General features: G+C 41.1%; 1 protein-coding gene across 2 annotated transcripts in view; it reads left to right on the top strand.

Moving 5' to 3' along the window:
* The window catches only part of SHROOM3 (shroom family member 3), a 565,109-nt gene that overhangs the window by 404,707 nt on the left and 135,050 nt on the right, over positions 1-25,352 (top strand). For both annotated transcript variants that reach the window (XM_082260159.1, XM_082260158.1), the window contains exon 4: positions 22,852-22,974. In XM_082260159.1, coding sequence (XP_082116285.1) covers positions 22,852-22,974 — 123 coding nt within the window. The remainder of the gene's footprint in view (positions 1-22,851; positions 22,975-25,352) is intronic.

The raw sequence follows: 25,352 nt of genomic DNA, 5'->3' as shown, positions 1-25,352 counted from the left end.
CAAGAACCTATGTACATTTCAGTTTTTATGCACTTATGAATGAACCAAAAAGAATGTTTGCAATTTTCTTTATTCAGTCAAAGAAACTGCAATCCAAGCTTATAAAACCAGCTTAAAATGTAATTGGACAACTGCAAAGATTTTTCTAGAAACTGACACATCTTCAACAGAGGAACATAGAAGTCCCAGCTGAACAACAAAGATTATCTGTGACCACGAGGTGCTGCAATAAAGTTGTTGTAGTGATCAGATGTATGGCCCTATCGGCATTAAACAATAAATCTCATATCCCCAGCAGACAAAAATGTTTCTTAATCCAATTTACACACACCAATACATTCTCCAAACTAACAGAAGGGCAGTTAGAATGGCTAATCTGTAACAATGGAAGATTGTCTCAGCCTGCCTGTTGAAGAGCACCCTGTGTGTTCCCAAAACTTTGAATGTTCTACAGGTGACTTTACAGTAATATGGACTGAGAAACATTTTGGTGTGCTGTCAATATGTGATTTACCACCCTTAATTGGGGCCATCCACAACACATAGGAGACAATTGACACACCAGTAAGAAACAATGATACACTTGGCTCTTTCACAGTCAAAGGTTAATTACTAGTAAACGCTATTCTTTGGTGTGGGCAATCAATTCATGGGCTGGTTAACTTGAGGAGTACACATGTACTAGTCCCACACAGTGCTATCCACGTTGTGACTTTTATCACCAACGGCAGAATATGGGTTTTTGGAAGTGGTACACGTGGAGTCCCTTTACATTGTTAAGGTGGACCAGAAGAATTCTCTGAGATTACAAATACTGAGAGAATAAAACAATTCTGTGCCTGCTTAGAATTATCATAGACAGACATGTATACTTAGAGCTACAGCTGTCAAAAGAAAAAAAAAAAAGAGCCCCAGCAAATGTTTATCAACATTGTTAAGGCGGCTAGATAACTATAAACACAATGTTTTACAATGTATCATTTTGTTCTTTTAGATCAAAGGAATGAACTTCCATCTGTAAGGCTCGGTTTCCAATGCTGCGGCTACAGAGTCGCGCTACTTCTAGCGCGACTCTGTAGTGTTCACTTGTTCGCGGCTTTCAGTGAGACTTGTCCCTCATTATAGAGGGAAGTCGCACTGAAGTCGGCCCAAAAGTAGTGCACAAACTACTTTTCAAGTCGCCGCAACTCAAGTCGCGGCAGGGAAAACGAGCCAAATAGAAATGAATGGCTTTTGACTTGCTTTGCGACTTGACATGTGTCAAGTCGCACAGCAAGTTGCAATAGTGGAAACCGAGCCCAAGTGAGGGCAGTTTAACCTCTTAAAGACTAAGGTGTACCAAGCCTTTTTCTGACACTTGTTGCTTACAAGTTAAAATCTGTATTTTTTCCTAGAAAATTACTTAGAACCCCCAAACAGTTTTTTTAACAGAGACCCTAGAGAATAAAATGGCGATCCTTGCAATCTTTTATGTCACACTGTATTTGCGCAGAAGTCTTTCAAACGCAGTTTTTTGGAAAAAAACAAAAACTTTAATGAATTTAAAAAACTAAACAGTAAAGTTAGCCCAATTTTTTGTATAATGTAAAAGATGATGTTACACCGAGAATCCTGAGAGGATCGTGATCTTTATTCTAGGCAATAAAATTGCGATTCTCATTTTATCCTGAATTGTGCAGCTCTACTTACACCGGAATCTGAATGTTCATCTATTATAATCTGATTGTAGCATTCCGAATAAATGTATTGCAGCTGTGAGTTATAACATACGCATTTTTAATTCAAGTCCCTCTCAGCATGATAGTATTTTAATGTCTGTGGTGTTTTATATACACTTCATGAGTTTGCGGATATATATATATGTACAGTGAGTAATTTGGCTCCTTTATTTTATATCAGATCAGTAGGTACTGCAATTTTGAAAAACATTGTGTCTACCTTTACAGCAGGTGATCTATATTTCTCAATTATAACAATTGTTGCATATATAGCAAAGTGATGGGAAAATTGCATATTTTTAATTTTCTTAATAAAGTTGTCTCACGATACCTAAGAAAGCCTCCAATATCCTGGTTACCCCAAAACGTAAACTATCATGTAATTGTTGTAAAACACAAAGGTGTAGTAAAATAACATTGATAATTAAAAACTAATAGTGATAACTGTGCTGCAAATTACAGTTCTGATACATGACATAGCTTAAGGCAGCCCATAGACGGTGAAAATTTCTTTCCTGCAACCACGGGTTGCAGGAATGAAATTTGCATGATGCCCTTATTAACGCAGACATTGTTGACAGGGGAATCCCTACTGCTGAGCAATTGTCTTCTCCCAGCAGGGGGGTGGGGGGATGCGGTGGTAGCCATCCCTGCTGGGAGAAGACAGTGAATATCTTGTGATAATCAGAAGCAAATCCGGCAGGCTGGTTGTACCCAAGTTGATCGCTTGATCAACTTGGTGCATTCAGTGTGCCCATTAATGGTTCCTGCTGAACCTGCCAAGATTTGAGCTGTGTATGGCCGGCCTAAGTTGAAAGTAACAATATACTGTATGTTAAAGGGCAGTGTACACACTGATAAATTGTTTTATTATGGCTACATCCATCGATATTACACGGAGAGTGACACTGCTTTTATGTCAGAAATGCACAACATTCTGGCTGATGCAGAAACTGCCTCCTCTGATTTCTAAAGCATGTATGACACAGTTGACATGATTTCCTAAATTATATTTCAGGTCAGAGTTTCCCCACTCTTCCTCCTCACTTGCAAAATAATCTTCCCATTCTCATGGGTCCTGGTTTGCGTGTATTGGCAAGGGCAAACATGACTGGGCTCAACTGTTCTCTGGAACGCAAATTGTAACTCATGATCAGTGAGAAAATATATAAGTGAAAAATATTTTTTTGGTGAGAGAAAAAGCCCCAAAGATGGCTGCCCCATGCACATACTATATATCACTACTTTTAGAAAAAAAAATAATAATTACCATACATTGATAAGATTATTTACACCAAACTGCCCCATTTTACACATTTATATAACTACATAATCCCCCTTTTTAACCTAATTTATTAGAATGTGTATTGCATTAAAATGTATGTAAATACTACCAATGAACTTCCCATATTTGCTTCCTTTTGATCTGTTTAGGCCCTGTTCACATCGGGGCGACGCTACTTCGCACCATGACCTCCGAGGTCGCGGTGCGAGCAGCGCGCCGCGACCTCGGAGCGGCCGCCACGGACTTCATAACATTGAAGTCTATGGCGGTCGCCTCCTGGTCGCCCCAAAGAAGCTCCGGACCCTTTTTCTAAGTCGGAGCGACTTGTGTCGCTCCTATTAGAACGGGTCCGCAGCTTCCCTATGGGAGGCGACCTACGGCGACCTGTGAGGCGACCAGGTCGCCTCACAGGTCGCCTCAGTGTGAACCGGGGCTAAATCTACCATTTGAAAGCATTTTATTGATAGGTGCAAACAAATACCTGTTGATCCTGCCAAAAAATCTGTCAGAGTGCTGTCCTGTGCATTTTTCAGTGGTATCTTAACCAGTGTTATCAGCCCTACCTAATTTACCTGTGTACAGCACATCCTGCCCTATATTATGAAGGAAACAAAAGAGCTAGGGACACATATAGAATGCGTCTATTACCACTCTAGGACTTAATGACCGCCATAAAACAAGGGTAAAATCTTATAAAGTTTATTGAAAAAGTCACAAATAAACAAATATGTGTGTATAAAAACACTGAGTAAATCCTAACAGTATACTAAATGGAAAACACATTGCAACATAACCACATATATAGGTATACATGGGAAATATTTTTCGAATAAAAACACAACATGAACAATTGGCTAGTGGGGCCAATATGGAGAGTATGTTATGAAGGAAAGAAGGAGGTAGTTCTGTAGTCTTAACACACTTCCTGTCCTAAGTTGACAATGTTAGTGGGGCATTATAAATGCCTGACGCCATGGGAGTGTGGCTGCTAAAAGGGTTAAAATATTTTGTGAGGGTTCATGGCATATTAAACTACTAGCTGGTGGTATTTATTCACCGCTGGATTTTTTATTTTTTGTGATATAAGCGAAAAAATAGCGAAAAAAAAATAATTATATTTTCTATTGTCTGTTTTAAAAGAAATCCAATAAAATCAAATTTTGCCATAAATTTAGGCCAAAATGTATTCTGCTACATGTCTTTGTTAAAAAAAATCCTGATAAGTGTATGAAAATAGGTTTTTGTGAAAGTTAGAGCGCCCTCAAGCTAGGCTACGTATCATTGAAAATTTAACAGTCCTGATGTACTGACTACCTATCTCATTTCTTCAGGCCCTAAAATGTCAGGAGAGTACAAATACCCCCCAAATTACCACTTTTTGTAAAGAGGACAGTCCAAGGTATTTAGTAAGAGGCATAGTGAGTTTTTTGAAGTTGCAATTTTTTGGCCACAATAGTTTTGGTAATGAAGATTTTTTTTTTTTTCCCACAAAATTTTTAAATTAACAAGGTATTTCTCACACATGACATACATAAACTTGCAAATACACCCCAAAATATATTCTGCTACTCCTCCTGAGTATGGCGATACCACATGTGTGAGACTTTTCCACAGCCTGGCCACATACAGAAGCCCAACATTCAAGTAGCACGGTCAGGCGTTCGAAAGCCATAAATTACACATTTCATTTCCTAACAACCTATCACATTTTTGAAGGCCCTGGAGCACCAGAACAATGGAATTACCCACAAAATGACCTCATTTTGGAAAGAAAACACCCCAATGTATATTCTATGAGGCATGATAAGTCTTTTGAAGATGTAATTTTTTTCCACAAGTTTTTGGAAAATGTGGGAAAAAATAAAAACGTATTTTTTTTTACACAAAGTTGTCAATTTATAAGATATTTCTAATACATAGCATGTACATAGCAAAAATTACACCCCAAAATGCATTCTGCTACTCGTCCTGAGTATGGCGATACCACATGTGTGAGACTTTTCCACAGCCTGGCCACATACAGAAGCCCAACATTCAAGTAGCACGGTCAGGCGTTCGAAAGCCATAAATTACACATTTCATTTCCTAACAACCTATCACATTTTTGAAGGCCCTGGAGCACCAGAACAATGGAATTACCCACAAAATGACCCCATTTTGGAAAGAAAACACCCCAATGTATATTCTATGAGGCATAATAAGTCTTTTGAAGATGTAATTTTTTTCCACAAGTTTTTGGAAAATGTGGGAAAAAATAAAAACGTATTTTTTTTTACACAAAGTTGTCAATTTATAAGATATTTCTAATACATAGCATGTACATAGCAAAAATTACACCCCAAAATGCATTCTGCTACTCGTCCTGAGTATGACGATACCACATGTGTGAGATTTTTCCACAGCCTGGCCACATACAGAGGTCCAACATCCAAGTTGCACAGTCAGGCGTTCTAAAGGCATAAATTACACATTTCATTTCCTGAGTACCTATCACATTTTTGAAGGCCCTGGAGCACCAAGACAATGGAACTACCCACAAAATGACCCCATTTTGGAAAGAAAACACCCCAATGTATATTCTATGAGGCATTATTATGAGTCTTTTGAAGATGTCATTTTTTTCCACAAGTTTTTGGAAAATGTGGAAAAAATAAAAACGTATTTTTTTTTTACACAAAGTTGTCCATTTCTAAGATATTTCTAATACAAAGCATGTACATAGCAAAAATTACACCCCAAAATGCATTCTGCTACTCGTCCTGAGTATGGCGATACCACATGTGTGACACTTTTCCACAGCCTGGCCACATACAGAGGCCCAACATCCAAGTAGCACAGTCAGGCTTCTAACACATAGCATGTACAGATCAAGAATTACAACCCAAAATACATTCTGCTGAGCAAAGGGTAAAAAATAATGATTACCTGTGGTTTTAGCAGGCACGAATACGGTCCCAGCACAGGAAAAACATTGGTCCAGGCAGCCAATGGAGATGTTCAGGAATTTTCCAGGCAGCAGGCAGGGATATTCCAAAGTATTGGTCCTGGCAGTAGTTCAGTTAGCAGGCATAGTCATGGCCAGTTCAGGTGGCAGGCATAGGCATGGCCAGTTCAGGTGGCAGCAGGCAGCACTATAAGGCTTGGGGGCCTTGGTCAGGTAAGACCTGAGGACAGGGGTAGAGGCTTCTCCCACCCAAATCTCTTTGAAGCCTCCGAGATCCAGACCCTAATCCGAGAAAACAAAAACCTGGAGAAAAAAAAGTTTTCTCCACTCGGAATTTCTATTCTGGATCCCCTCACCTGTGTGAGACCCCTGTGTTGAATAGTACAGTGGCAGAGCAAATAATCAGTTCCAGGAGGCAGGCAAAAGAATGGTCATTCAACAGTCCGGGTCATACACAAAAATAGCAGAAACTGGAAAAATATCTTCACATCATAGTCGATAAACAGTCCGGGTCATACACAGAAATAGCAGATAGTGAAAACTGGGAAAATGTCTTTACTAATAGTGTACTGAAGTGTGATAAACACGATAGCACCCTACAATACAGAGGCCTGGCTGGGAGGGACATTGGGGACAGTAGTATCTGGTGTCGCGGCGAATTCCTCTACTTGAACATACATGACATTTTTTTTGGTGTCTGCGGCCTGTGCGGGTAGGAGGGAGGATATCCGGGAAGTGCCTTTCATGAAGTCTGGCTAATGCATCAGAGCGAATTTATTCGGGGGGGTGGCCATGGGGATAGAGAAGGGCCATGATAACGTCCTCTTGATATTTTAAATAGGTTAGGGATCCTTGGGTACACTTGGAAAAAATGACATAGGAATTGAACAGGGCTAGCTGAATGATATAAATGGCTACTTTTTTATACCAGAACAGTGATCTCCTGGTGGCCAAGTAGGGCTGCATCAGCTGGTCGCTCATATCCACCCCCCCCATGAATAGGTTATAGTCATGGATGCATTTTGGCTTCTGGATGGGACCTCGTCTTGTCTGAAGTTCCACCAGGGTGTCCTCATGTATTGTGGAAAGGATGTAGACGTGCCTTTTATCTTTCCACTTCAGAGCTAGTACCTCTTCCTTGCGCATACTGGCTTTTTCCCCCCGATTTAATCTTTGGCTGATCAATCTCTGTGGGAAGCCCTTGCGGTTGGACCGTGCTGTCCCGCAGGCCACAGTGTTTTTTAGGTATAGATGGCGGAAAAGTGGGAGACTTGTATAAAAATTGTCAACATATAGGTGGTAACCCTTCCCAAGCAGTGGTTCAATCAGCTGCCAGACAATTTTGCCACTTGTCCCGATATAGGTAGGGCACCCAGGGGGGTTTATCTGACTGTCCTTTCCCTCATAAATTTTGAAATCAAAAATGTAGCCCGTGGCCCTGTCGCATACTTTGTAAAACTTTACCCCATATCTGGCACGTTTACTTGGGAGGTATTGTTTTATCTCAAGCCTTCCGGTGAAGTGGACTAGGGATTCATCCACACAAATGTTTTTATCAGGGGTAAACATTTGCTTGAAGCTGGAGCAAAGAAAATTGATTAGGGGCCGAATTTTGAATAATTTATCATAATTTGGATGATTTCGGGGGAGGCACTGGGCATTGTCGTTGAAATGTAAAAATCGCATTATCATTTCATAACGGTGTCTGGGCATCAAAGAGGAGTAGACTGGCATATGATGGCAAAGTACGGTAGACCAGTAGGAGTGGAGTTCATTTTTTTTTGTCAGACCCATGTTGAGGGTCAGTCCAAGGAAAAGTTTAAATTCTTCCACGGTGAGGGGTTTCCAAACAAAGGGGCGGGCATAGGATGAATCCGGATTGCTGGCAATATGTTGGCTGGCGTACAGATTACACTGCTCCACGATGTAGTTCAGCAGATCATTCGTGAAAAACAAATTAAAATAATAAAGTGGGGTTACATTATCCGATTGGATTTGAGGGCCTGGCTGTGCTGTAAAAGGGGGAATTACAGGTTCTGCTGAAGTATCGGGCAGCCATGTCGGATATAACAGAACATCCGGAAGGCTAGTATGGGCCCTGCCTCGTTGTGGGTGGGACGCCCCGTTACCAGCAGCTGGCCTGTCATGCAGGGATGATGCCCTGTTTGCGTGGAGTGCTGCACTGCTGGTAGATGCCTGCGGAGTTGTTGCGCGGCTGGTGGATGCCTGCGGAGTTGTTGCGCGGCTGGTGGATGCCTGCGGAGTTGTTGCGCTGCTGGTGGAAGCCTGCGCCTGCTCAAATCTCCTGATCCTCTTTGTAAGGATTCTGTCATCCTCCGTTTCCATTTCTGAGCCACTGCTTTCTACTGGCTCATACTCGCTATCCGAGTCTGACGGAGAGAGTTCCCCGGTACTCTCATCTGACATACTCTGAATAATTTGGACAGCTTCTTCGCCGCTATAAAATTTTTTCGCCATGTGGACAGATAATTTCTGGGACAGGTGTTGAAGTGAGATGCGGCAGATGTTCACTGGGACAGGTGCGTCAGATCACGGACAGGTGTAGCAGATCAGGTGACGATGTGCGTGGGATGATCCAAGGACAGATGTGTCAGATCAGAAAGGTGTAGCAGATCAGGTGACGATGTGCGCGGGATGATCCACGGACAGATGTGTCAGATCAGACAGGTGTAGCAGATCAGGTGACGGTGTGCGCGGGATGATCCACGGACAGATGTGTCAGATCAGACAGGTGTAGCAGATCAGGTGACGGTGTGCGCAGGATGATCCATGGACAGATGTGCGCCTGATGATTTTTATATTGGTGTTTTGGGGACACTGTGTTTTGGGGACACTGTGTTTGGGGACACTGTGTTTGGGGACACTGTGTTTGGGGACACTAACCGGGTGATCAGTGTGTAAATAGCAAAAAAATGCTTAAAACTCACTGATCCCCTGGCTGCAGCACAGATTGTCTCTTCTTCTCCTCACTGACAGGATCTGTGTGAGGAAAAGAAGAGATCAAAGCCGTTACAATGGCTGTGTTTACATTACATGACAGCTGTGATTGGACACAGCTGTCATGTGATCAGGAGGGCCAATCACAGGGCCCTCCTGCCGAATGTTGTTGCCGTGTGTCCGAGCGACACAGGCACATCGAGATCGCGCCGCTGCGCGTGCCCGCGGCGGCGCGATCTCTCTCCTTCTGAAGGACGTTCCGGAACGTCCATTCAGAAGGACGAGACTCCCGCCCGGCCGTATATGTACTATGGCCGGGTGGGAGGTGGTTAAGCGGCGGCACATTTGAATGGGTTTTCAGGCGGGAAAAGTAGGTAGCATTCTCATTGGTTAGTTTACAGTCAGGTTAGGCAGGAAAGTCACGCAGCAGCTGGGCGGGAAACACGTGAGGCTCGTGTGGCTACGTCACGTGCTTAGCCCTATACAGGCATACCCCGTTTTAAGTACACTCACTTTACATACACTCACGAGTACAGACACAGCCTGGTCAGCTTGGCATGGCACTACTCCCAGTTTTTAACTTTGGTGTCTATGGGAAATCTTGGTCAGCTTGACATGGCACTGCTCCCAAACCATAAGTGACAGGGATACCAAACTTAGGGAGCACCGAGAGAGGACCCAGGACTACAACATATCCTATTTGTGGCCAGCCAGCTTGCCAAGGTAATCTTCCATATCATAGTCCTGGATCCCCTTAACATGCTCCCCAAGCTTGGTGTCCTTGTCAGCAGTGCCATGTCAAGCAGACCAAGATTTCCTATGGAGCTAGTGTATTTACATGCATTGAGAAATGAAAAAATGTATTGCTTCACTTTAAGTACATTTTCGTTTTACATACATGCTCTGGTCCCATTGTGTACTTAAAAGTGGGGTATGCCTGTATAAAGAACTGCGCGGCTTCAGTCTCCTCAGTGTTTCGGAGCGGCTTGGCGAGCTCCCATCCCTCCTCCCTCTCGTGGCACCATTATGTGGTCTGTCACCCTTGTATCAAGGGGGGACTTATTTGAAATTAAAAAAATTTATTTTATTGGTCATCATTTGAGTTCTATGACTGAGTGATAGTTTGGTTTGCTGGAATTTAATTAATTATTTATTGTTATCTATTTATTATTTATTTATTTATTTATTTATTATATTCAGACTTATTTATTACTTTAATGATTAATAAAGTTGTTAACAAACTTTTTAAACCAATAAAGGTGCCGCGGCCAATATTTTATCCATCCATGAGTGGTATATTTTGTTATTATTATAATATTTATTTAAGTTATAAAGTAGTATTTAAATCTTCAGGTTGGTGAAATAATAAACAATGCAGCCTACAGTCCCATGCTGTTCCTCCACAAATTGAGTACAATCAATGGGTATCACTGTAGGACAGGAAGTCTGTTGCTGGCATGTAAGATCACCAGGAGAAAATACATGGCAAAAAAACAGAAAAGCAAAAACAAATGCAGCCACCGCATCGAAGAACCAGTATGCTGCAATTTATAAAATGTTTTTGTTCTTGGGTTTAGATACGCTTTCATTTCAAAGTAGGTAGGTTCTTCAAACATCGCATGTGTGATTTTACCCCTGTTTGCCATGATTAGTGTATCACAACAGCAAACTACTGTATGGATCAGTTCATTAAAGAATGCCAGCCAGTGATGACCAGGGAGCAGGTTTTGGAGAAATGCACACACATCTATATGCATTGCAGAATGAAATATGGACAACATTCAAACTGCTGAACAGACCTCCAAGCCCAAACCTTGCAAAATTAGCCCAAATATAAAAATAAACCTGAAGCCCACCGTAGAAAAATTCAAGACACCACTACTGTATAAATATCATATACAAAATATATTAAATCATATACAAAAATAAATGTTTTAGACTTCAAAAGTAAAAACATTGCTGAAATGGGGCAATTTCTAAAAAATGAATTGAAAGGTTGGAGTATAACGACTGGAGACAGTAATCAGTGGGCACTAATAAAATCTGCCATCCTGGAGGCAACTAGATTTTACTTAGCTAAAAGGAAGACTGAGCATAATTGAGGGAGACTCCGGTGTAGCAAACCATTTAAACAATGACTTCTGTTGAGTCTTCTTAGAAATAAATTGTTCTAACAATAACAAGTTGGGGAATCATATTGGTTCTAGTAATGGTGATTCATTTTTAGGATTTCTGGAGACAGAGGTAGCAGAGGAGCTGGCTCAGTTAAAGCCTAATAAAGTACAAAGAGCAAATGACTCCTGCGCTTAAGGGGTGGCCTTGCGGCTGGTATCCGGAAAATGCGATTCAGGTCAAATTGTAGTAAATTCAGGCTGTGCTGCCACTCTCAACGGGTCATGGTAACCCAAAGAAGGTACTGGAAAAGAGAAATGGACAGAGGGCGCACCAGCCTAGCGCATTATCTTTAAAACAATTTATTGTAATAGACATGTATACACATTATACTCACAAAACGATTATGAAACACGGGCAATAAGCAATGAGGGACCACCAGGGGTCACCACTGGGCATCCTCAGCTGCCGCAGGCCGTGGAAGGATGTAGACCTCCAAAAAAACGCTTACGCGTTTCGGGGTGTTCCCCCTTCATCAGAGCTCTGATGATAATGTGTATATATGTCTATTACAATAAATTGTTTTAAAGATAATGCGCTAGGCTGGTGCGCCCTCTGTCCATTTCTCTTTTCCAGTAAAGCCTAATAAAGCAATGGGTCCTGATGGTATTCATCTCAGAGTTCTAAGACAACTTTGAGGTATAGTTTTTGCACCAATAATGGATCTTTTTAATCAATCTCTTCTAACAAGAGAATTTCCCCATGGCTGGCAGACAGCTAATATTGTACCTATCCTCAAGAAGGGCAGCAAGATAGAAGCTGGCAATTACATGCCATTGAGTTTAACATCGGTTGTAGTCAAGTTAATGGAATCACTCCTGAGAAGGATTATTGATCACTTAAAAATACACATCTTGCTGGACCCAAAACAGCATGGCTTTACTGATTGGTCAAAGCAGTGGAAACTGCTGTTCAATGTTTCTAAGGCTGGCCATACACTATACAATTTTCTTATTCAATTTCCTTTAGATTTACCTTAAACTATGTAGTGCAAGGGCCTGCCTGACTGCATACAAATTGAAAGTGTTTAGGTTTGACCCTATATTACATGGTTTTGGTAAATCTAAAGGAAAGTTGAACAAGAAAATTGTATAGTGTATGGCCAGCCTTAATGTAAAATAATGCACCTAGGAAAAGGGATTCCCTGATAGAGTACAACATTGGGTATACAGTGTTGGCCAGCATTACAGAAGAAAAAGATTTGGGGGTACAGTACTTATTTCAGATGATTGGAAAATGAGCAAACAGTGTGACCAGACAGTGGGAAAAGCAAATAAGAATTTTAGGATACATCACTAGAAGGATCACCAGCAGGAGGAAAGAGGTTCTGATTCCCCAATGTAAATCTTTGGTGAGACCTCATTTAGAATACTTTGTTCAGTTCTGGAGAACTCACTTACATAGTGAAAGGTCTGAGGGATAAAACATCAAGAGCTACTTCAGCAACTTAATTTGTACTGTCTGGAGGAAAGAAGGAGAAGGGGAGACAAGACAAACCTTTAAATACATCAAGGGGATGAATAAGGTTCAGGAGGGCAGTTTTCAATATGAAACCGAGATCAAGAACACGGGGACATGACCTTAAACTAACTGGAGGAAAGTTCAAAATGTTACTGAAAGGGTAGTTGGTGCTTCCAGCGCAGGTAGTGAGTCAGTCAACAGTAAGTGGTTTCAAACATGGTTGGGAAAAACATAGATCTATACTCAGACAAAAAGGTTAATGGGAAAAAAAAAAATACAAGACATGTATAAAAAACAAAACAAAGAAAATGAGAAGACTCAATGGACCACTCTGTCTTTTTTCTGCCCTCACTTTTCTCTTTCTGTACTTTTTAACCACTTGCCGACCGCCGCACGACTATTTTACTGCGGCAGTCAGCCGCTTACAGGCAAAGTGACGTAGGGGTACGTCGCTCTCTCCCACCCCCGCTCATTCCCTGGGGAGCCAGCGCGTGTGACCGGCGACTCCGATGGTTGCCGGCCACTCGCGATCTCCCGCAGGAGAGGGAGAAGGGCAGACGGCTGATGTAAACACAGCCGTCTGTCATTCTCACTAAAGTAATCACAGAGGCTATGCGATCTTGCTATGTAGGATCGTATGTCTCTGTGATTACATCACAAGCCACGCCCCCCCCCCCCCACTGTTAGAATCACACCCTTAGGGACATACTTAACCCCTTGATCACCAGTAAAGTTAACCCCTTCCCTGCCCATGTCATTTTTACAGTAACAGTGCATATTTATAGCACTGGTTACTGTAGTAATGTCACTGGTACCCCCAAAAGTGTAAAAAATGTAAGTCAGGGGTCCGATCTGTTTGCCGCAAAGTCGCAGTCCCGCAAAAAAAATCCCAGATCGCCACCATTACTAGTTTAAAAAAAATAATAAAAATTACTTAAATCTTTCCCGTAGTTAGTAAACGCAATAACTTTTGTGCAAACCAATCAAAATACGCTTAACGCTTATTGTGATTTTTTTTACCAAACATATGTAGCAGAAAACAAATTGGCCTAAAATGTTAAAAAATTTTGATTTTTACATTTTGTTAAAAAAATTTAATATAGAAAAATGTGAAAAATATTGTTATTTTTTCAAAATTGTCGCTCTTTTTTTGTTTATAGTGTAAAAAATAAAAATCGCACAGGTGATCAAATACCACCAAAAGAAAGCTCCGTTTGTGTAATAAAAATTACGTAAATTTCATCTGGGTACAGCGTCGCACGACCGTACAATTGTCCGTTAAAGTCACGCAGTGCCGAATCGCAAAATAGGGCCTGGTCTTTGAGCAGCCAAATCCTCCGGGGCTTAAGTGGTTAATATCTGCTTTCCTAGGGTTTCCACAGAGATTCAAGTAACTATTTCTAAATAAATTTGACATTACCTAGCTGTTTGTTTATGCGATACTAACAAAGCAGCTGAGTAATGTTAGGAAGAGCTGATGTAGCAGTAATGAAAGTGGTTTTGTTACTATGACAATGCATACACAAAGTGGTCAGTTAAACATCACCTTCCCCATCCCCTGATTAAGTCACGTGACCAGTGAGGATACGCATGGAGCAAAGCCAGGTGACACTAGAGGAGGAGGACTGGATGCGAGGAGAGCGTGTTAGATACTTTTTTATGCCTTTAAAGCAACTTAAATGTGAGTGCAACTTTAAATAAACTTCATATGTGTTTTAAATGCTACACAATGGCAGCATCTTTATGGCTCTAAGGCTCGGTTCACACTTGTGCGATGCGGGAACGCTGCGAATATACAGCCTGTTCCCGCATCGCATCTGCACCTCTGGCACCCCCAGTTTGATCGCATATCGCAGTGCGATCTGACAGTTCGCACAGAATCGGATCGCACAAGTGTGAACCACTGTGCGATCCGATCCTGATGCGGCTGAAAAAATGCCTCCTGTGCGTCTTTGGTGCGGATGCAGTGCGAATTCAGCCATACAAAGTGTATGGCTGAAATTCGCACCGCACATCAGATCGCATGTAATGAAGGAGCAGTGCGTTTCGAATTACATGCGATCTCCACAGCCGCACAAATGTGAACCGGCACTGAGTTGTTTTTATTAGAGACACAATGACACTACCAAGCATTTAAAGGCACAACTACTTGGAATCCACCAGTGGGAGCCTGGAGTACATGTCAAAACTGAGGAGCACCTAATATAATTCCCAGAGTGGGGGCAGCACATTTAGAACTATATGATGCTTATAGGTCACAGCATTATGGTAAGAGCACAACTACTATCACTGGATGGGTGTATGCACAGACTGGAAAAAGTACTAATTTCAGCACCAGGAGTGTGTGATCAGTACCCAACAGGAGCATACCAGCAGTGTGGACTATACTATCATGGTGTAAAAGGAGGCAACTTTGGAGATTCGATTTTATCACACTTTATTAAATTTGATGGACATTAGCGCATGTTATATTTATGCATGTATGTTTGATTTTTATTTCATTTTATGCAGGGGGTTCACATTGTGTTTCTGAGGATTAGCAATTTTATGTGATTGAGTTAAGGGCAGCAGCACAGCACTTTTCTTTGATCAAACGGATTCATTGCTTATCGGGAACACACACGTTTAGGCTGGGTTCACATATGTGGGGCTGTGGTTCAGGTGTGAATTTGATGAAGGACCCTTTTTGAAAAATGCAGCGGCCACCCTAGACATGTGTGAACCAGCTCCATTTAGAGCCGCTCACATTCACATGTCATGCAAATTAGATGCGGTTTAAAATGCATCTAATTCACATATACAGTGGGTACGGAAAGTATTCAGACCCCCTTAAATTTTTCACTCTTTGTTATATTGCAGCCATTTGCTAAAATCATTTAAGTTCATTCTTCTTCCTCATGAATGTACACATAGCACCCCATACTGACAGAAAAACACAGAATTGTTGACATTGTTGCAGATTTATTAAAAAAGAAAAACTGAAATATCACATGGTCCTAAGTATTCAGACCCTTTGCTCAGTATTTAGTAGAAGCCCCCTTTTGATCTAATACAGCCAGGAGTCTTTTTGGGAAAGATGCAACAAGTCTTTCACACCTGGATTTGGGGATCCTCTGCCATTCCTCCTTGCAGATCCTCTCCAGTTCTGTCAGGTTGGATGGTAAACGTTGGTGGACAGCCATTTTTAGGTCTCTCCAGAGATGCTCAATTGGGTTTAAGTCAGGGCTCTGGATGGGCCATTCAAGAACAGTTACGGAGTTGTTGTGAAGCCACTCCTTCGTTATTTTAGCTGTGTGCTTAGGGTCATTGTCTTGTTGGAAGGTAAACCTTCGGCCCAGTCTGAGGTCCAGAGCACTCTGGAGAAGGTTTTTGTCCAGGATATCCCTGTACTTGGCCGCATTCATCTTTCCCTCGATTGCAACCAGTCGTCCTGTCCCTGCAGCTGAAAAACACCCCCACAGCATGATGCTGCCACCACCATGCTTCACTGTTGGGACTGTATTGGACAGGTGATGAGCAGTGCCTGGTTTTCTCCACACATACCGCTTAGAATTAAGGCCAAAAAGTTCTATTTTGGTCTCATCAGACCAGAGAATCTTATTTCTCATCATCTTGGAGTCCTTCAGGTGTTTTTTAGCAAACTCCATGCGGGCTACTGTATGTAAACACAGCGATTGCAGCAACTGTATAAATACACATAAGTAAGAGTTTGGTTGTGGAAATGCACAAAAGGTTTTGATTTTATATTTATTCATCAAAAAAAAGTAAACAAATGTATTTGACTCCTAAGCAGCTAGTTCCAAAAATATAAAATTGTACAGACACAAAACACAGGTTAAAAACATCTTCAAAAAATACATAGATACATACTAGAATATAAACCAAAATATCAAAAATCTTGTATCAAACCTATAATGTATAAACAATGATGTAGGTATGATGTAGGATGAAGGTATAAATTATCATGTAACAGTGGTAGTGATACTCTCTCAAAAGGCAAAATTCCCTTTAAGAACTATGTGACTAAAGTGATAAATTCTAGATTGAATTGAACAATGTAGGATTGGTACTGTAGGTACCTGGGTCATCTACGTTTTCTACAGAAATTATAATAACATATCACTCAGCTTGCAATCTGGGAGGGCTCCCTGAAGACTTCTTATATCACTGAAAATATAACACATCAGGTAGTTGAAACCTGCCAATGGGGTGACATGGCCAATCTGTAGAAGCTCTAGTGTTGTTATCTAAGGAATTTGAATGCTGCAAATATGGAGAAAGGCTCAATGTGAATTTACCTGTGGTTTGTCAGAGAGAAAAATGTCCACATATACACTTAGGAACCACCAAGACAGCATATAAATAGTTGGTGCATCATCATCAAGTCTCCAGGTGGATTTAAACTGACATTGGTAATGTGCAGATATCCCGAAGAAGGCTTTTACAGGGACCACCAAGACTGTATTTGCATGGCTTAGCCCGGCTGTAGACGGAGTGAATTTCTGTAACCAAGGCTGCAGGAAAGAAATTTTCTCAATTCCCCCATGAACACAGTATTTATGGAGAAATCCCTCCCGTGGAATCATTGTGTTCTCCCGGAAGAGGGGTGGGTGAAGCCATCCCCACCGGGAGGACACAGTGATTATTGCTAGTGGCTTTAACAGCTGCTAGCAATAATCGCATGTAAAATCCAGCAGGCCCATTGAGTAGGTGACGATAAATGAAGTAAATATATGATAATCCACTCATTCAAGCTGACATTTAAAAAGGAGAGGTTTAATACCAGATGTAAAAGTAAAAGTCCATCCATCATACAGAAATATGGCAAGCACCACCATGGGAGATGAGAGATTGAAGTCTAACCGGTTTCGTTGATGACCCAACTTTCTCAGAGACTGCCCAAAGGTCATCAACAAAACCGGTTAGATGTCAGTCTCTCCTCTTCCATGTGAGTCAGATAAATTTTTTTCATTTTTCTTTATAAATAATTACTTGAACTTGAAATATGACCCTTGCATGCATGTTTGCTGTGATGTGGAGCTATGTGGAGGTGAGAAACTCAGACATGACATCATGAATAATATTGAATGTTCTTATGAATATATGCTTTTATTATTTTCAATAGTGGGTTTGTCTGCCTTTTCAGTTGTAAGAAAGTAGGTAACTGTAAAAAAGAAGAAATTGCATGGGACACTGCATTTAATATTGACATATATCAAAAAAACAAATAAATAAATATATATACATATATATATATATATATATATATATATATATATATATATATATATATTTTACAAAAATATATATAAACTGTCTTTCCTGTTGAAAATTGAGAATTTGTCTGGAAAAAGAACCCAAAGGCACCACATCCCAATTATCGAAATAGGAGGATACTTCAACCACCAATATTATGGGGAGGAAGAGAATGGAGTTGGGGATTTTTAAGGTGCCAAAAAGACAAATAAAGATGTATAAAAATACAAAATGTTATTGTTACATTAAAAATAACATAAAAAAAAAAAAGGGTGAAAGACATATATTGCACATATAGTATTAAAATCAATTTATGGGCTGCGTATACATGTAATTCAAAGATCAATTTTATATACTGGTTTTACGGAGTAGCAATCCCGACATGTTTCACCAGAATAGTTTCTCTCAAGGGATAATTTCTGAGCTACTTCAACGATGAGACCAAAAGGAGATTCACTTTCAATATATTATAGAGCGGATCAAAGGGCGCCCACATAGGGTTACTAGGTCAACTAATTGGGGCCTGAACAACCCTCAGCAAAGCATCCCAACAGGAATGTAGAGACAGCACATCCAAACCTCCAAGGCAAACGCTTTGGGCAAATACAGAAAATAAATCTCTTTGTTCCCCAAGTATTTTGGACAAAACTTTATGTATATATTCTTGTAAATTTAAGGAGCTGCAGCAGGGATGTCAGTGCACAGTGGCGCCCTGACATATGTGTACAAAGTAGCACTTTTCAGTAAGATACTATAAGACTCCATTCACACTAATACGACTTGTCAGGCGACTTGGTCAGCCTGACAAGTCGCGGACCGTCGCGGTCCATTGTGTAGTACAGGAACGGTTCTAATAGGAGCGACACAAGTCGCTCCGACTTAGAAAAAGGTTCCTGTACTACTTCGGGGCGACCTGGAGCGACTTGCATAGACATTCATTTTATGAAGTCCGTGCAAGTCGCGCCGAAGTCGCGCTGCACGGGACTTCACAGGTTGCCCCGAAGTCGTGCCGCTGCAGTGTAAATGCAGTGTAATAATACTCAGTGAACATTTTACTCAGCACGGTGCACTTTACACATTTACTTTTATTTTAAATGGTTATTTATTAGATGGTATAAAATATATCCACTAAAAATGTGCCTTTAGGATTGGTATTAACCACGTGGTTCAGGTACATATACACACATACTGTGCAATTTTTGAATTTCCCTTGAGCAGGTAGCGCCACACACCAACTTTTTTTTGCACTTAATTATATTTCCAAATGACAAAAGGCCAAGCTTTTGCATCTTGATTGCTCAGCTAATGCAGACATGACTATCCCTATAGATAATTGCCAAGTGATTGCCAATATTATTATACCTACGATGTACTCTCCTTGAACATTTATCAGCTAAATGACTGTGTTTCTGTACATACAACATCAGACTTCGTATAATAAAAGATATGTGAATAATGTTTCAGAGTAAACAAAAGCATGTTTCAGGCCGAAAATACACAACCTGTTAACAGATCAATTGCATTCTTCTAATTTTAAACTAAAAAATGTTGTTCTGCTGCCCATTTAAGTCAAAATGTATTCTAGACACCTGCATGAGATTTAAATGACTTTATTCCTGTCATGTGTGGAATGTAAGTATTTTCAAATATGCAATCTTAGCTCATAGAAGGGTTTGTTAACTAATATGACTATAGACCAAATTTGCCAAACAGGAACTCAGGCTCCGCTCACATGTAGGCGTTTTGGGGCGTTTTTGGGGAGTTTTTCTGCTCTAGGATCAGCTCTCAAAACGCCCAACAAGACAAATCCTATTAATTTCAATGGCCCCTGTTCACATCTGAGCATTTTGTTGCTGTTAGCAAAACGCCCAACGCTCAAAAAAGTACATGAGCTTCTTTTTGGGCAGATTACAGGCGTTTTCCATTGGTCTCTATTCAATCTAAAAACGCCTGCACAAAAAACGCCTGTAAAAACGCCTGTTAAACGCCTGCAAAAACGCCCATAAAACGCCTAAAAAACGCCTGTAATTAGCAACGCCAAGATGTGAACGTAGCCTTAACGTGGATGTAAACCCTCACATATACCCAGTGAAGTAAACAGCCTTAGATGATACACAGAGATTAAACAAATCTCCCTACATAAGTTTTACTTGCATATCTGCTGTCTTCAGCTTTATATATTCTTCAGAATATATAAACCTGTGGTAGTGGATTCCTGGCATACACTGTGTGATAGCTGATTGGGGGAAAGGCACATACCCCCCCCCCCCCCGCTCCACATAGGCAGAAGAACAAAGATACTTCCAGAGCTGTGCTGTGGATAGACCAGCTCTCTGCTAATCTATTTATAGCACCCATCCCGAAACAAATTTTCAGCTGCTTTTATCTCCAGTGTCGGAGAACTTGTCAGAAGTTACCAAGTGATAACAGAAGAATGGAGCAGTAGAAAGTTACGGGACTTAGTGCTTTGGAGAGAAATATGTAAACACTACAGATATATGTGTCCAGGTCAAATTTCATTAATCAGGTTTACATCCACTTTAACACGGTGTAGCGATAATATTAAAGTCAGGCAGTTATTAAAAAAAAAAAAACACGAACACCGGTGTTAATGAAAAATAATTAAAGCTGAAGTTTGTTTATTTATTTAAGTACTTATATAGCGCTGTCAATTTACGCAGCGCTTTACATATATATTGTACATTCACATCAGTCCCTACCCTCAAGGAGCTTACAATCTAAGGTCCTTAGCTCACATTCATACATACACATAGTAGGGCCAACTTAGACAGATCAATTAACCTATCAGCATGTCTTTGGAGTGTGGGAGGAAATCAGAGTAACTGGAGGAAACCCACACAGGCAGAACATGCAAACTCCAGGCAGGTAGTGTCGTAGTTGGGATTTGAACCATTGACCCTTTTGCTGCTAGGTAAAAGTGCTAACCACTACACCATTGTGCCACCCGAGTTTATTCTATTTACATTTTGCTTCACCTCGTTCCTTACTCCCCCTCCCTCATCAACATGCTAATGTAATTTTTCATTTTCAGTACATACCTTATTTTAGACCCAGTGATTTCATCGATATGTGTCTGTGCTTCTCTATGCAATGCTGGCAGATCATGGCTGGTGGGAGGGGCCGACAAGGTGCTATACATAGCTTTCTGAAAATACCATAGTACCCTGTTGCAGTATTCCTCTCAAGAGCCCTCAACCCTGATGCAAGCAATAGGTGGGCTCTTGGGAGGAGTTATGCACATGTCAAAATACCTCGATGGGTGTATATAAGCCCATAAAAGTGGGTATTCCTAGGCATTTGCATGCAGACCACTCTAGGTAACACTTACATGTGATGCAGAGCTTCAATGACTGAAGGAACTGAAATCCAATGAATGAAGGGGATGGCCCGGGGCAGGAAGTCGGGGGGGGGGAAGCGCTAGATGATGGTGGATGTCTTCCAGCCAGGAAATGAGAAGGGCCCTATCTGACTTGCGGCAGCTTTTAATGCATACTGCAAAATGCTCACAGTGTGCAGTGAAATCAGATTAAGCATTTTTAGTACAGATGAGGAGCCTGTACAGCTGTGCAAGACTGAAGACTGGAATGTAGCTGTAACGGCTCATTTACAATAGCTGCAAGCACTGATGCTCCTCTGAAAAGTGATCCATGTTGGGATCCCTTTTCAAAGCCATTTGACAGGTGACCAGTATGTGATATGTCACCTCATTACCACCTGTGTTAAAGTGGAACTTCACCCTAAAAGGGAAGTGTCACTTCATACCCTCCTCCTCTAATATTTTTTTTGAGGGGGGTCCCTGTCAAAACCACTTCCACTCTAATCGCCACAGCAATTCACAAGAAGTTCTCCTGCCATTGTCTACCCCCCCCCCCGCTCGCAACCTTCCGGGGTGCGTCACAGGGTCCAGGAACGCTGCAGGACCATTCACAAAGCATAACACAGGCAGCTGTGAGCATGCAGGTGCCAGGGACCAGAAGACTGGCAAAGAAACGGTTCAGGTGAATGTCCTTTTATTAATAGTCTGCAGCTACAGTATTTGTAGCTGCCGACTTTTAATTTTTTTTGTGTGACAAGTGTGACAGGAAGTCAGGTAAATCTGTGGGTGTTGTCACAGATGGGAGATACATTTCTGCCTTGTTTAGACAATTCACCAATTACTATCAGGTGTCGGCTGCAGAGGTAGCCAGAAAGGTTTAGAACATTGGAAAGCTTCAGCTATTCAGAATGAGGAAATTAAGGCCTCTATAAGTTATCCAGAGGATGACTACTGATTGCTGCATCCTGAGGCTTTTTGCGTTAAGGAGAGCAGTGAGCTGAGAGACTTCTGAAGGTGAGGTGGTGTTGACTCTTTCTGTGTGAAAAGAAAACAAATAGACTATTGGTTTTCCGCTGTATGACCAGCAGTGTCTGCCCAGCAGTAGGTTGTGACAGACTCCATATGTAGGTTCCTGTGTTGTGAAGGTAGACGCCCCAAGTGGCCAGGGTTTATTTTATGTTTTGTTTGATTTATGCTGTTTGGATGCTTGCACTCGTTTCCAGCAAATTGGAAGAATAAACCATAGACCGTTGTTTTCAACCACTCCTCGGCTGTCTCTCTGTGTAGCGAACCCAGCCAGGGGGTCACCCACACCCGCTACCGAGCCAACCCCTTACACAAGGTTAAAGAACAGCTTTAACCCTCCCTAAATGCTGCACTACTGCACAACAGCACGCATTGCACACTGTTGCAGGGCAGGTGCCACGTGACCCTGTCCACCTAAATGGGTCACAATCGCTGAGCGGCTTAATATATAATTATTTTTTTTTTATTTTTTTGAAGGCAATACTTACTATATAAAGTGTTTATATCCAAAATAATGATAATCTTATTGCTTTGGTTGTTTTAAACTGATAACAGGCTAGATTGAATTAATTGCATTGGAATATTGCACTTTGCTTAATGTAATTGCTCTTTGCTGTTTTATTTAAAAAAAAAAAATTAGTTTACTAAACTGGCAAGGTTTAATGGTTATTTTTTGTCTTGCTTTTGTTTTTAGCATATTTATTGGGAAGGCTGAATATTATGAAAAGACACTCAGCAGCTTTGAAACGGCACCAAGGAAGCAATCCATTAACCCAGCAGCATGTCCAGATGGACCTAAACTAAGACACAAGAACAGGTGAGAAGACCTTTACGAGCTCATTTGTTGTATGTAAACTGCCATTCTGTATTTTCTCTAGATTGTATAACTGTGCTTACCTGCCTGATTTATTCCTGTTGTATGCTTTTTTTTTTTAAAGAAAAAAATTTTTATTGAGCATAATAAAATCATTGTACAAGCATCATTCTGCAAAGTAACATATAAACATAAAATCCAGTACAATGAGAAATGCAGGAAACAAGCACAGCATTGTAGAACTGGGGCAAATTACAAAGTCAATGAGCCATCTTACAGTATAGTAAACAGTGCTCAAATACCACCATAACATAGCAGGGAAACAAATCTAACCTCAAAGGGAAAAAGTAGAGGTAAAAACCACAAAGGGATAAGAAAGAAGAGGGGTGAAGAAGGGGAAAGGGGGGACGGGAAGCAGAGAAGAAAAAAAAAGAGGGGGGGAGAGTAGGGGGGAGGAAGGAGGAAATTGGGGTAGGTTATTCCACTGGGAGCAATATGAGAGACCAAGGCATCAGGCCACTCGACACCTCAACCCTCTAGGAGTCTATCCATGACCAGCTTATGCGGCGCCAGGGATCGGTCATCCAGCCATGGCTGCCAAAGTGAGTAGAATTTCTTGTGCGCATGGCGGTGCTGGTAGGTCACCTTTTCTCTAATTGTTGTATGCTTTTTTGACTTATATGAAACATCTCCAGAGTCACCATAGTCATCATAGCGTCTATAGCAGAGGTGGTCAACTTACTTGATAAAGGGGGATTTTAGTACGGGGCCTGACATTTCCAAAGGGCTGCACATCATTTTCAGAGAATGTAATGCTGCACAAAGCTGTCAGAGACCTCATGCAACAAGAGATGGTTAAAGATTATGAGCATACTACAGGAGATGGTTAGAAACTGTAGGCAAGCTGCAGGAGATGCAACAAGGAGTAAGGCGCTAAAGCTACAGATCCTGGAGGGGAAAGGGCATGGAGAACTAAAATAATCAGGGAAAAAAAAGGGGGGGTAATAAAATCCAATTTACTTGATAAGTACTAAGAAGTCCATGAACTTAGGGCTGCCATTAAGGGAAAACTGAAACCAAGTATCCGGAGCTGTAGTAGAGATAAAGGTGAGAGGCGTCTCTAAGTGCAGATTTTACGGTTTTAATGTAATAAAAACAATATAAACTCACACTGAGGTGAATGTAGACAGGCACATCTATATTAAATCCTCGGTGGAGGTCCCTGATGCTAGCGGCGTCCTACAGAGCGGTTGCGATATCATGCAGTCTCGTTGGTCTCTGTGGAAAAGCCGGCTGTACGGTGGTAGTGGATCTGACCAAAACGAGGATTGAGATCCTGCTGGCATGGGATCATGACGTCACTGGTCTGAGACGCATTTCAGAGCATATAGATGTGCCTGTCTACACTTACATCAATGCGAGTTTATATTGTTTTTATTACATTATAACTGGAAAATCTGCACTTAGAGGCACCTCTTTCCTTTATCTAAGCTGCAGGAGATGGTCAGAAACTGCAAGCATGCTATAGAACATTTTTGGAGGCCCGGGGATATGCTTCAGGAAACAAGCAAAGACTGCAGACAGATTGCATGTACAGCTAGAGATTATTGGTTTTTTTTACCCCCCCTCTTCCAAGATCATGCTTCCAATTTTGTGCTCCCTACAGCCATGAATTTTAAACCATTCAATGGTCCTAAAGTAATATATCAATTTCTAGTAACCTAGTTCAACACAAAATAAGCCATGTATGAACAACGTTATATTTATATTTATATGTATATGTATACAGTGCCTTGAAAAAGTATTTCATACATGAAATGTTCCACATTTTGTCATGTTACAACCAAAAACATAAATGTATTTTATTGGGATTTTATGTGATAGACCAACACAAAGTAGCACATAATTGTGAAGTGGAAGGAAAATGATAAATGGATTTCAAAATGTTTTAGAAATATTTGAAAAGCATGGCATACATTTGTATTTAGCCCCCTGAGTCAAAAATTTGTAGAACCACCTTTCACCAGCTTTGCACATCTAGAGAGTGACATTTTTGCCCAATCTTCTTTGCAAAATAGTCAGATTGGATGGAGAGAGTCTGTGAACAGCAATTTGTAAGTCTTGCCACAGATTCTCAATTGGATTTAGGTCTGGACTTTGACTAGGCCATTCTAACACATGAATATGCTTTGATCTAAACCATTCCATTGTAGCCCTGGCTGTATGTTTAGGGTTGTTGTCCTGCTGGAAGGTAACCCCCCCCCCCCAAACTCAAGTCTTTTGCAAACTTTAACATGTTTTCTTCTAAGATTGCCCTCTATTTGGCTCCATCCATCTTCCCATCAACTCTGACCAGCTTACCTGTCCCTGCTGAAGAAAAG

Source organism: Pelophylax lessonae (assembly GCF_965119305.1).
Source record: "Pelophylax lessonae genome assembly, chromosome: 1".
Classification (NCBI taxonomy): Eukaryota; Metazoa; Chordata; class Amphibia; order Anura; family Ranidae; genus Pelophylax; species Pelophylax lessonae.
This window is presented reverse-complemented; position numbering and strand designations above follow the sequence as displayed.